This window comes from Nothobranchius furzeri, chromosome 18, assembly GCF_043380555.1.
Source record: "Nothobranchius furzeri strain GRZ-AD chromosome 18, NfurGRZ-RIMD1, whole genome shotgun sequence".
NCBI lineage: Eukaryota > Metazoa > Chordata > Actinopteri > Cyprinodontiformes > Nothobranchiidae > Nothobranchius > Nothobranchius furzeri.
In genome coordinates this window covers 39,266,973-39,279,614 of record NC_091758.1, presented here as the reverse complement: position 1 = coordinate 39,279,614, position 12,642 = coordinate 39,266,973, and the positions used below count along the sequence as shown (strand labels likewise).

Here is a 12,642-nt window from a genome sequence, read left to right as displayed (position 1 = left end):
ACAACCTCTCACTTTCTGTCTAAATCAAACCACAGAACTGTTGTTAGTTTGTTTTCGTGCAGCCTGGAGGTCAGCTGCAGGTTTGTGTTCAGCGTCACGGTTTCAACAATGCATTTCATTTATTTTAATAAGAATGTTTCTTTAGTTTCCACACGCTTTGGCTTTACAAAAAAAACCTGCTGCATGCTTTTCCTGCTGTGTGCAAAGCAGGAAGAGGATTTATTATTTAGACTGTGGAGAAAGCACACAGAAAGTACATTACCACTCGCTGTAGCTCATTGTTCTGTCGCTGTTAACGTTAGCATCAAATAAAGCATCTGCCACAGAAATGAGACGGGAGGATTTAAAGGTCAACAAAACCAGTTTCACATTTACATTTTATAAACATGTTTGTTGAGACTCATTTGTCTTTTAAGTATTTACAGGGAGTGCAGAATTATTAGGCAAGTTGTATTTTTGAGGAATAATTTTATTATTGAACAACAACCATGTTCTCAATGAACCTAAAAAACTCATTAATATCAAAGCTGAATGTTTTTGGAAGTAGTTTAGTTTTAGCTATTTTAGGGGGATATCTGTGTGTGCAGGTGACTATTACTGTGCATAATTATTAGGCAACTTAACAAAAAACTAATATATACCCATTTCAATTATTTATTTTTACCAGTAATATACATTTCTGACATTCAGAAACAATACAAAAACAAATCAGCGACCAGTATAGCCACCTTTCTTTGCAAGGACACTCAAAAGCCTGCCATCCATGGATTCTGTCAGTGTTCTGATCTGTTCACCATCAACATTGCGTGCAGCAGCAACCACAGCCTCCCAGACACGGTTCAGAGAGGTGTACTGTTTTCCCTCCTTGTAAATCTCACATTTGATGATGGACCACAGGTTCTCAATGGGGTTCAGATCAGGTGAACAAGGAGGCCATGTCATTAGTTTTTCTTCTTTTATACCCTTTCTTGCCAGCCACGCTGTGGAGTACTTGGAGGCGTGTGATGGAGCATTGTCCTGCATGAAAATCATGTTTTTCTTGAAGGATGCAGACTTCTTCCTGCACCGCTGCTTGAAGAAGGTGTCTTCCAGAAACTGGCAGTAGGACTGGGAGTTGAGCTCGACTCCATCCTCAACCCGAAAAGGCCCCACAAGCTCATCTTTGATGATACCAGCCCAAACCAGTACTCCACCTCCACCTTGCTGGCGTCTGAGTCGGACTGGAGCTCTCTGCCCTTCACCAATCCAGCCACGGGCCCATCAAGACTCACTCTCATTTCATCAGTCCATAAAACCTTAGAAAAATCAGTCTTGAGATGTTTCTTGGCCCAGTCTTGACGTTTCAGCTTGTGTGTCTTGTTCAGTGGTGGTCGTCTTTCAGCCTTTCTTACCTCGGCCATGTCTCTGAGTATTGCACACCTTGTGCTTTTGGGCACTCCAGTGATGTTGCAGCTCTGAAATACGGCCAAACTGGTGGCAAGTGGCATCTTGGCAGCTGCACGCTTGACTTTTCTCAGTTCACGGGCAGTTATTTTGCGCCTTGGTTTGTCCACACGCTTCTTGCGACCCTGTTGACTATTTTGAATGAAACACTTGATTGTTCGATGATCACGCTTCAGAAGCTTTGCAATTTTAAGACCGCTGCATCTCTCTGCAAGACATCTCACTATTTTTGACTTTTCTGAGCCTGTCAAGTCCTTCTTTTGACCCATTTTGCCAAAGGAAAGGAAGTTGCCTAATAATTATGCACACCTGATATAGGGTGTTGATGTCATTAGACCATACCCCTTCTCATTACAGAGATGCACATCACCTAATATGCTTAATTGGTAGTAGGCTTTCGAGCCTGTACAGCTTGGAGTAAGACAACATGCATGAAGAGGATGACGTGGACAAAATACTCATTTGCCTAATAATTCTGCACTCCATGTAGTTACTAAAGAAATTCAGTCCTGTTGTTGGCACTGACAATGTATTCGTGCAAGTATTTTATTTTGAAGGGAACCTTCAGGAAATACACTCTTCTTCTGTGACTGTGTTGTACTTGACAAGGAAAAGAAAGGTTTGATGTTGCTCACTTCTGAAATGAGCAATGTTCAGGATGAAGACGCTGGCGTCCGTCATCATTTTAGACACCTTTATTCCACTTCAATGTTTAAAACATGTTTAAAACATGAACTTATTTTCTTGCAAGAGAAATCTGAAAAAAAAAAAACTTTCCGAACAGTTTTAGAATATTTGCTAAGATCGTATCAGAGCTGCCTATATTTCTACAATTTGGGTCATTTTCTCTTTCGACCCTCTTTAAATATACAAATAATATTTAAATTGGTAGAAATAACAGATTTATTGAACTGAACTTTAAACTATTGAACTGTATTTATTGAAGCTTCTGCAGAAAATCGAAATGGGAGGATCGGAAACCCAACATGCAGATTTTGTGTATTTATTATAATTCCACTCTCCAAAGGAGAGAGTAGAGATTAATTAAATACCTCCAGCTTTTGGTGGAAAAACCCTGAACCCTCATTGTTTCTACAACATGTAATGAAGTCACTTCATCTGACCTTGTTTTAGACGACAGACGTACATTTTTCCTCTGGGATGTCTGTCAGGTAGACGTCCTGGACCTGGACCTCCTAAGTCAGGGGTGTCAAACTCATTTTAGCTCAGGGGTCACATTGAGGGAAATCTAGTCCCAAGTGGGCCGGACCAGGTAAATTAAAAAAAAAACTTCAGATTGTTTTCTTTGTTTTAATACAATCAATATAAAACAAGGCTGGAGCCTGAGGACAGTGTAGTACAAGTACAACACCTTAAGTGTACTTGAAAATTTGAAAAAAATAAAAAAATCAACAAATTAAAAAAAACATTCCTTATTGATTCAAATAGCTTACAGATCACATGGATAGATCAGTTTTATGCAGCACTTAAAGTATATTTGACTCATTTTACTTTACATCTTTTAGCTTTCACCGGCACATCAATATCAGAAGTCACATCCTGAGTGGCGGCCAACTTCAGGATGTGATTCAAGTTTTTGTGTGAGTCTTGAGCGCAGCTTTGTTTTATTTATACTCATTACAGAGAAAACTTGCTCACAATGATGCGTTTATTTTCACTCTACATTGTAAAGTATGAAAATAAAGTTTACACAATTGTCTCGCGGGCCGGATTTAACCCGCTTGCGGGCCGGATCCGGCCCGCGGGCCGCATGTTTGACACCCCTGTCCTAAGTCCTTGTGGATTCACACAAGAACAATCTTTTAAACTGTCATCAGGGCTTCACTAACATGAGCGTGACTTTCAGGATGAAGGAAACAATTACACAACCTCTCGTGGACGAGGGACACTCTTGAGGACAGGACTGATCTTTTCTTGAAAGACGTTTGCTAAAATATAACCTTCTGCATGTTCTTACTAAGACCACCTTCTAAAACGCGGTGAGGATTCCTGGTCACCACGACCCTGAACGTTTTAGTTGTTACCCTGCTTCAACACACCTGGTTTTAATCACCAGGCGATTAACAGGCTCCTGCAGAGCCTGATGAGCTTCTAAAGAGGTGACTCAACCATAGAATCGGGTACGCTGGAGCAGGGAAACAACTAAAAGCACTTTGTGATTCTATGTCTGTGATAAGTGCAACATAAATAAAATTTACTTACTTACTTATTTACTATAAAACACGCAGAATTCCCCTGCTTCATCCTCCCCAGGCTGGAGGGAGCGAGATGGGAGACACAGTGGGCATGACCTCATCACAGGGACATGTACACATGGGAAAGTTCTTCTCCAGTTAACCTAACATGCATGTTTTTGGTCTAGAATACCTCAGAAAAGGCAAGCATGCACGGAGAGAACATGCTAACTTTATGCAGAAATGTTTGTGCGTGCAGGATTCAAACCAGCAACCTTCTTGCTTTGAGTGCTGTTACCAGCTCCACCATGCAGCTCTTTCCAAAACTTCCAACACAGCTTTTTTAATCTGATCATCCTGATGGACCAACACCACAAAACCCCAAATCCCTCCTGAGAGGAAGGGGAGCAAGCTAGGTATCTAAAGTTTAACACCTCTGCTCTTCTCACTCCTCTGTTTGAATCCAGAAACACGGATTAGAGACGAAACACCTCCAACACCTTTGCTCTGAGCCCACAAATATCATCCAGATGGTGCTTTATCGTTGTTTTAATAGTAGCTATGTTTTCCTCCTTTCTGCTCCAGAATGATCCCCCCATCAAGCAAGAACTTCCTGGTGAATAACCTGGCAGCGGGGACAGCGTACGACCTCTGCGTGCTGGCCATCTACGATGATGTCATCACCTCTTTGACGGCGACACGCGTGGTTGGCTGTGTGCAGTTCACCACCGAGTCAGAGTACATGAGGTGTCACTTCATGCAATCTCAGTTCCTCGGCGGGACAATGATCATCATCATCGGCGGGATAATCGTGGCCTCGGTGCTCGTTTTCATCATAATCCTGATGATACGATACAAGGTGGGTGTCTGGTGCTCAAATGACCCCAACCCAGAGAGGAGGCATAAAGAGAGGCTTCATGGTGGTTTTTATAGATGAACTGAAACAAAAAAATGTACTGGGTTCAGATTTTATATTTAATTTGACGCATTTATTTTCTTTCATGAAATATTAGTTTTTATTAGGAAACTCTATGCAAGTCATTGCAAAAAACAGGTCTTTAAAGGCCTAATGTGTACTCGTTTCCAGAGAAAAGTGTCAGAAATGTCATCGTCTGCCTTGTTAAAATGTTATAATGTTGTAAGAAAATAAAGATGGCATCATTTCACACGTCTAATTCATCAAGTTTTACTTTTCTAGTGACTTAGTGGAATATTTTAAAGTTAAAATTTTTAAATGCACAGAAGTGTAGCTAAACCAGTTTATTTTTATTCTTTCCCACTAATTAATTTCATTATCCCTCTAAGAGACCGCACCCCCCAAATGTCCACTATAGCTCGTAACACGTTTACAACATAATGAGTAAATCTGGGGTTCCTTCTCTCTGTAAGTAAAACTCTAAAGTGTTCATTCTAACAAGCACATTTATTAAAACTAGTCCAGTTACTCCGTGCCAAATAAGATGCATTTGGTTTTTGTTCATTTACTTCTTTATGTTGCAGCACATGCAGTGAGTGGAAAACTGTGTCTCTGCAGTAAAGATTTATTTATTTATTGCTGAAATTTCATAATCACGGCACAAAAAATGTTCCTTTTTAAGCATATTTGCTCCTATTGGGATGCTTGAACGGACACTTTGGAAATTTCTGGCACTAACAGACTTTAATTCCTGAAATATTTACTACACCATCATCTGTGAGGGTCCTGATGCTGGAGTCCTTCTCTGAACATTTGTTATTTCCTCAGGTGTGTAACCAAGGTGACGGTGGAAAAGGCGTGTCACTGTCGATGACCAACGTTCACTCCCAGACCAATGGGCAGCAGTCGCAGGGATGCTCCGTGACTCCCAGTGCCTCCAAACATGGATCGATCGGACTGGACGATCTATCCGGAGGCGCAAAGAAACAGAGCGGAGCTGCGTCAGCGGGAGGAGGAGGAGCACGTGGAGAGAAGGACACAGTAGCTCAGTCATCTGAATGCTCCCTGCCGGACTGTTCCACAGCCACGTCGGTCCTCAGCCAGAGTTGGGGGGCCAAAAGCCCGACGGCTGCAGGTGAGGGCCGGGTGAAAGTGGCTGAACAAAGACCACCAGCTGGAGTCGCATCACCCACCACTAGTTCTCTGCACAGGTCAAAGCGAAAGCCAGCTCCCAGTAAGCCTGGAGCTGTTGGCTCCAACACCCCAGCCACGCCCGAGAACATCCCCCCAGCAGCTTCTCCTCGCCCATCTTCTTCCACCCCCACCTCGACCCTTCTACCTTCCACCATCTCCACCCCTCTGGAGAACCTCAACACCAACCGCAACAACTCCACCTCGCTGAACCAAACTCCACCTCCTCCTTCCTACCCCTCTCCTTTCTCCAGCCCCCTAGCATCTCCCAGCCCCGTTCCTTCCATACGCTTCAGAGAGACGCCCATCCTACAGCGGGCTCTTCGCTCCGCTTCCTCCTCCGCAAAGTACCAGACTCTTCCAGTAGAGGAGGTGGCTCGGAGCCGGGCAAGGAGAAGGTACTCGCTCAGTGAAGGAGGCTCAAAGACTCACCCACCCCACCAGGGAGCCGGCGGGGGAGGAGCGCCAAAGTTAGGGCGTGTCATGAGGAATAAAAGGAGCCAATCAATGAGTGGGATGTTGCTCCCTAAGGAAGAGGACGGAGATTCGGACAAAGGGCGTTGCGACTCGGACTGGATCCTCGAAAGCACAGTTTGATCAACAAGGCAGCAATCAAAAAACTTCATCAACCTCCGCGTGTATGTGCGTGTGCGTGTGTGTGTGCGTGTGTGTGTGTGTGTGTGTGTGTGTGTGTGTGTGTGTGTGTGTGTGTGTGTGATGAAAACCCCATTTTTGATGTTTCAAACTGTGTGTCTAGAATGTACGTTTACATCTTTCATACCTGAACATGAAAGGATGATTTCTGGGTGAAAATGTGTCAACTTTTTTTTTTTTTAACTTGTTTGCCACGATGCTTCTCCTGAGTTGTTGTGTGTTTTTTTTCATTCGGTTTACTGTCTTTTCTTTGTTCTCCACTCTGACACGATCCTTCTGAAAAGTGATTACCTTGCCTTGTCTCGTAGCGTTCTCCAGTTGTCTTGTTGGTTCCACTTTACAGCACAAAAGAAAACCAAGACAATGGGCTTGCCACGTCACACTCACCTTATCAGAAAACACCACAAATACGGGGAAAGAAGAGGGTTAAAAACAATAAAAACAGAAGAAAAGCACATTGTTTTTGATGTTCACACGCTTGGCGGACAGTGTGGATCCATAGTGTGGCAAGAGAACAGCAGTCCGTGCCTTCTTTTGCTCTAGCAGACCCTCACCAACACAAACCAGATTTCACTCAGCTCCACCAACCAGAACAGAGGAGGAGGAAACAGATTTCACACATAGCCTTTCTTACCTACAGAGGAGTTCAGACTCTTCTTGACATTTAAAGAGAAGAAGAAACGAAGACTTTAATGGACCTCTTATGAAATTGTTATTTTTAAAAGGAAAAAATAAACAACCTGATAATCTTACAAGCTTTTCACTGACATTGGCCTGTGTCGGCCACGAGCTCCCAGGAAGCTTCTGTACAGAAAAAAGACAACATGTACTGTGTTGTTATGTTGTGTAAAATAAAAAAAAGAGGTAAAATTTTACCTGGAGAGCGACGTTTTATTCTCTGGCTCCGGACACAAAAACGCATCAACTCTGACTCTCTTTAAATGTTATTTTTATTAAAATCTTATGTTTTTCTGTTTCATTTGATGCTGTTTAATTTACTAGAGCTGTAAAAAACTGTTTTTAATGACCAGATGGAGCATTTGAACCCTTCACTTCAAACAAGTGAGTTTACAAATACATACATTACTGTTTACCACAGAATTCAAAAACTGAAAATATGCTGATAAGCCTCACATAAACTCAAAACTTTTGCTTATGAATTGGCACAGATAATCTTTGTGTTAACATTCATAATAAAATGCATTCTTTGGTACTAAAAAACAGGAACAGCAAACCTAAGTGCAATCATAAACAAAGTGGACAGAAATTAAATATGTTGGATGATTATTTTGTGTATCTGAGGTAAAACTGACTTCTGAGAAATACATTTTAGATAAATTTGCTGTTTTAAAAGTCAAACAACTGTGACCCTCTGCGTCATCCCTGGCCTTGCAGAGGTAATCAGCTTTATTGGGGGCTTGTCCGGGATGTTTTGTAGTTCAACTTTGGCAGAGCATGTTGAATGTGTGTGTGTGTGTGTGTGTGTGTGTGTGTGTGTGTGTGTGTGTGTGTGTGTGTGTGTGTGTGTGTGTGGCTTGTTATTTACAGAATGAGCTTAATGCTTGTAGAGCCTCAGCAGCCATCCACCCCTCCCTCTCGGTTTTATAGGTTTGACCGGACCGGATCAGAGAAGCTTTGTCCTGGAGAGATGTCTAGAGGAGCCCATTAGACGTATGAGGTGCTACTCTCCTCTGCATCCTCATTGGCCCTCTAGCGGCAGTGCAACAGTCTCAGTGAGCTTATTTGGGGACATTTCTGGAGGGTTTTTAACTCAAGACCAAACTAGGTTTGCATAGTATTTTATAACCTGTGGTGTGCAGATTGTTCTATGGCCTGTGTTGCTTGCAGCAAGCCCTTTCATTGTTGAATTAGCTTAAAGCTTATTATATGATGGTGCAACAGCCCATTTCTCAAGTTTAATGGTTTGGCTGGATGAGACCGGAAGGGCTTTGATTTCGTTCCCTGGTTTCCTCTAGGAGGAACCTCTTTGGAGGGGGTGGGTGCCACACTCCATTGCATCCTCTCAACTTTGATTGTACACTGAAAACTGAAAAAGCAGATGAAAATGTTTTGGTGAAAGGTCAGCCTGATTCAAGTAGCGATGAAAAACTCAAGACATTGTGTGGTGTGCAGCGCCATAGCACAAACTACACATGAACAGATTTTATACACAAGCGTTTCCTGGTCTGATGGAAAATCTTGAGATCAAATGAGGCTTTGGCGTAAACTTTCTAAACGGCTACACATTCAACAGGTAGCACCGCTGTTTGTCATTGATATCAAACCAAGACAATCCAACATTGTGAATGTCCCTGATATGACTGGACCAGACATTCAAAAGCCGACCAGAGCACTTTTATCACACCACACATGGCAGGATTATCTGGTAAAATTATTTTTAGAGCGTCTTTGACATTATTGGAAAGAAAGGATAATGTCAAAAATGGGCAGGATTACTTTGCCTTGGTTGAAGCATTCTGATGAAAAACCAAAAATGTATTGTTGTCTTACCTGTTACAGCTGGTATAGATGTATGAGATCTCATTAGATCCACAGGCGACCGGTGGGCCCGGGCCAGTATGGGCGAAGTCACAATCATTTAACGTCAACACTGGAAATTGATTCAGTGTGCAATTAAATTAGCGCAGATTGTTTGACACTAAACACTTGTGGCAGTCCATTGGAAGTGTACATTCTCACTTCGCTTATCAGACAAATGCTGATTTAATGGAGTAAAATGGATCAACAGACCTGAGGGTGGATGGTTTCGAGGCATTTTAGGGGTTTTACTGTCTTATTTTAGCAGGAGACGGTTCATGTGTCTGTAAAATGAGATGTTTTATCCGGATAAAGAGATTTAATTAAAGAAAGTGAGAGCCAAACATGCCCCTTCCGTTACCACCACTGCTGTATTGCTGTCACTCCCAGGTTTTGAATGTTAATGGCGGGTGATTCTGGTAGACTCTGAGTGAACGTTTAAACAGGAACCTGAGTTGCTGGAAGGGCATGTGAATAGATCAGAGGAAACAGAACACCCCCCACATAGTTTAATTTGTCCCGAACCTCTCCAGTTGTCCCGTTCAGAGGTGGAAGAGAGACTCCTCTCTTGCCTTCTGGTTTACACCTCCCTGCTGACCTCCCAAGGTCTTCGTTAAGCTGTAAAAGCTTCACGGTAAGAGGATTTGGAGGAGAATATCCCCACATATCCTTCCCCGTCGATTCCCCTCCCTTTTCAGCTCGTTTCCCTTCTCACTCACTCTTTTTAATTTAAGGATTAAGCTACATTTTTGCGTTTGTGAAGTCTTTCAAACATGATCTGAATTTTGCTCCTCAGCTAATGAATTCAGAAAAAAGGTGCAAAACCATTAAGTGCATTCAGGAAGAGTGATTCAATGTGGGCAAAACCTGCAGACGGGTTTTAATGAAGACCTGCAGCTTTGTTTGATAGACGACTGAGATCATTAAAGTCAAGGAAGGTTTGATGCTCAACCATTACATTTTTGTTTTTATTATCAGAAAAACACAGCTCAGTCTTTACTTTGTTCTTTAGTTTGAGACTCAGTTTTCCTGCAAAAACGGCAAATTATTCTCATTATTTACGATGCAACGATAACAAACAGCAAGTGAAAAGATTTTTCACCAACAACCTTATAGAGGAACAGGGAAAACCTGTTTTGCTCTTTAAAACCGGTTTGATAAACATTTAAAAACTGGTGATGTTCTCGAGCTAAAGCATGAAAACGTTAGTTCCCTGCTGGCTAACGTTAGCAACACACAGTTTTAGAGAGAGAGCCTCAGGGTCTCTGTCTCGAGTGGTTGGAACTTTGAGCATCGTAAATTATTGCAGTGTTGTTTTTCTCAAAATGTAAAACAAATGGGAACATTTAGGGTTTAGTTGGTTAAAATAAAAAAAAATAAATTATACATATAAATATATACAGTATATACAGTATATATATATATATATATATATATATATATATATATATATATATATATATATATATTGTGTGTGTGTGTGTGGTCAGAGGTATGAGCCTCTCGGCCAAAAAAATGGAGCCGTACCTTGTTTTCTGCACTTTGAGGCTGCTGACTAAGAGAAAATGTCACCATGTAATGAAGGAAGTTGGATTTTGATAGCAGCCATGCGTTCACATCACCTTCACCTAAAAATAGAGATTTTTGAATGTTTTGCTGTTAAATAAATACAAAACGTAAGAGTTATTGTCTCTTTAAGGTGAGTCTACATGGATTTTACGATGCATGTCATGTCACAGAGGAGACGCAACAACTAAATCATATCCAGAATAAATATAATGTCCTTGGGTTGTGGAAGGCGCTCCTTACATAAATAGTTGTATAAGTGGATGGAGGCATTCATTCTCAAGGTCTTTGCAGCAGTTCTGAGGGATTTCTGTAATAAAAAAGGCAAAGTCTTTGTAAAAAATTGGACATGGATGGAAAATGACTTCCTTACAAAACACATTTTATATTCTTATTAATCATATCTGAGAGTTGGGATCGCGGAAAGTTACAATTCCCAAACTTAGAAAAAGAAACAGACTCATTTAATTTTTGAATAAATTATTATTCTTTCGGTAACACTTTAGTTTAGGGAACACAAATTAACCATTAATTAGCTGCCAATTAATATGCATATTAGTGGACTACAGGCAGCAGTAGCTCAACAGGTTGAGCGGGTTGTCCAGTTATCGGAAGGTTGCAGGTTCGATCCCGGCTCCGGACATAGAATTCTGCTGTTGTGTCCTTGGGCAAGACACTTAACCCACCTTGCCTGCTGCTGGTGGTCGGAGGGACCGGTGGCGCCTGTGCTCGGCAGCCTCGCCTCTGTCAGTGCGCCCCAGGGCAGCTGTGGCTACATCGTAGCTCATCAGCATCAGTGTGTGAATGAGTTTGTGACTGGATGAATGATGCACTGTAGTGTAAAGCGCTTTGGAGTCCTTACTCTGAGAGGCGCTATACAAGTGCGGGTCATTTATCATTTAAGTCAGAATTAATCATTATTAAGCTGTTATTAGGTGCTTATTACCAATGCTGTAATTCTCACATTAACAGGCCATAAATTAAGAGTTTTATCAAAATAAGCCATTCATAATGGTTTGTTAACTGAAAGTAAATGCTGATTAGCGCACATGCTAATTAGCCAAAATCAAGATGTGGCTTTTAATGAAGTAATTCAAGGGGAATAATTATTCTGCATTAATAACCAAAACTATTTTGTTGTGGTATTATGTAAATAAACACCAAACTCCACATGTTAATAGAGCCACAATCTATTAACCACTTGTAAGCAAGAATGTGTTTTCCATTCTAAAGTCAGATTTTGTTCATACCTAATTACTAGTAGTTCTGTATTAATTAACCACTTAAAGGAAAGAATATGTTCTCCTTGAATTACTTCTTTGAAAGCCACATATTGGTTGGAGCTACTTAGTGTGTGCATTAATCAGCAACCAACCATTTACTTTCAGTTAACAAACCATTATGAATGGCTTATTTTAATATGGCCTGTTAATGTTTGAATTACGACATTAGTAATAAGCTGTTATTAAGTGCTTAATAATAACTAGTTCAGACTTAGTAGTCCACTAATATGCATATTAATTGGCAGCTAATTAATGGTTAATTTGTGTTCCCTAAACTAAAGTGTTACCCTTCTATCCACTCGACTTGCAGGGCTTCCACTAAGTCGTGATTAAGGCTAAAAGTTGCAGGAAATAAGGTTAGATTTGACAAATTTGACAGATTTCAGCTCTAAATTGGAGGAGAAACTGTAAAACTGCTCAATTCTAAACGTAACACGTGGAAATACATTTCTGTAATTGTCCCACCATTATCCATCGTGGTTAAAAATCCTTTCAGAATACTCGAGATATAACTCAACTCAGACAAAATCAGTTGGCAACAGCTTCTGTAGTTTTTCTTTCAGACACTGGAGAAACTGTTAGACAGGAATGAGTTTGTTTAAAACTCAGTTGAGAAGTTTTTGCTTTAAAAGTTGAGCTCTGACTCCCAGAAGAAACAAGAACATCTTTGATGTCTGGTTTACTCCTCTGCTCCTCTTCCTCTTTACTTCTTCTTCGACTCCTGAACTTGTTCTGCTGCGGAGATTGTTGTGAGTTTGCTCACTTGTGACAGAACAGAGAGCGACCGACTCGGTGTTCTCCTGAACCTGGAAGACTAAACGTTCCATTTCTGTCCTGCTTTTCCTGCATGTTCCTG

At 41.3% G+C, this 12,642-nt stretch overlaps 2 protein-coding genes across 2 annotated transcripts in view; both read left to right on the top strand.

Annotated features, from left to right (window-relative positions):
• The window catches only part of lrfn5a (leucine rich repeat and fibronectin type III domain containing 5a), a 154,744-nt gene extending 147,470 nt beyond the window's left edge, over nt 1-7,274 (top strand). Inside the window, exons 9-10 of the mRNA XM_015970485.3 lie at nt 4,224-4,497; nt 5,383-7,274. Of these exons, the coding sequence (XP_015825971.3) occupies nt 4,224-4,497; nt 5,383-6,342 (1,234 nt within the window). The 3' untranslated portion in view covers nt 6,343-7,274. The remainder of the gene's footprint in view (nt 1-4,223; nt 4,498-5,382) is intronic.
• The window catches only part of LOC139063930 (uncharacterized), a 670,684-nt gene that overhangs the window by 531,901 nt on the left and 126,141 nt on the right, over nt 1-12,642 (top strand). The window lies entirely within an intron of this gene.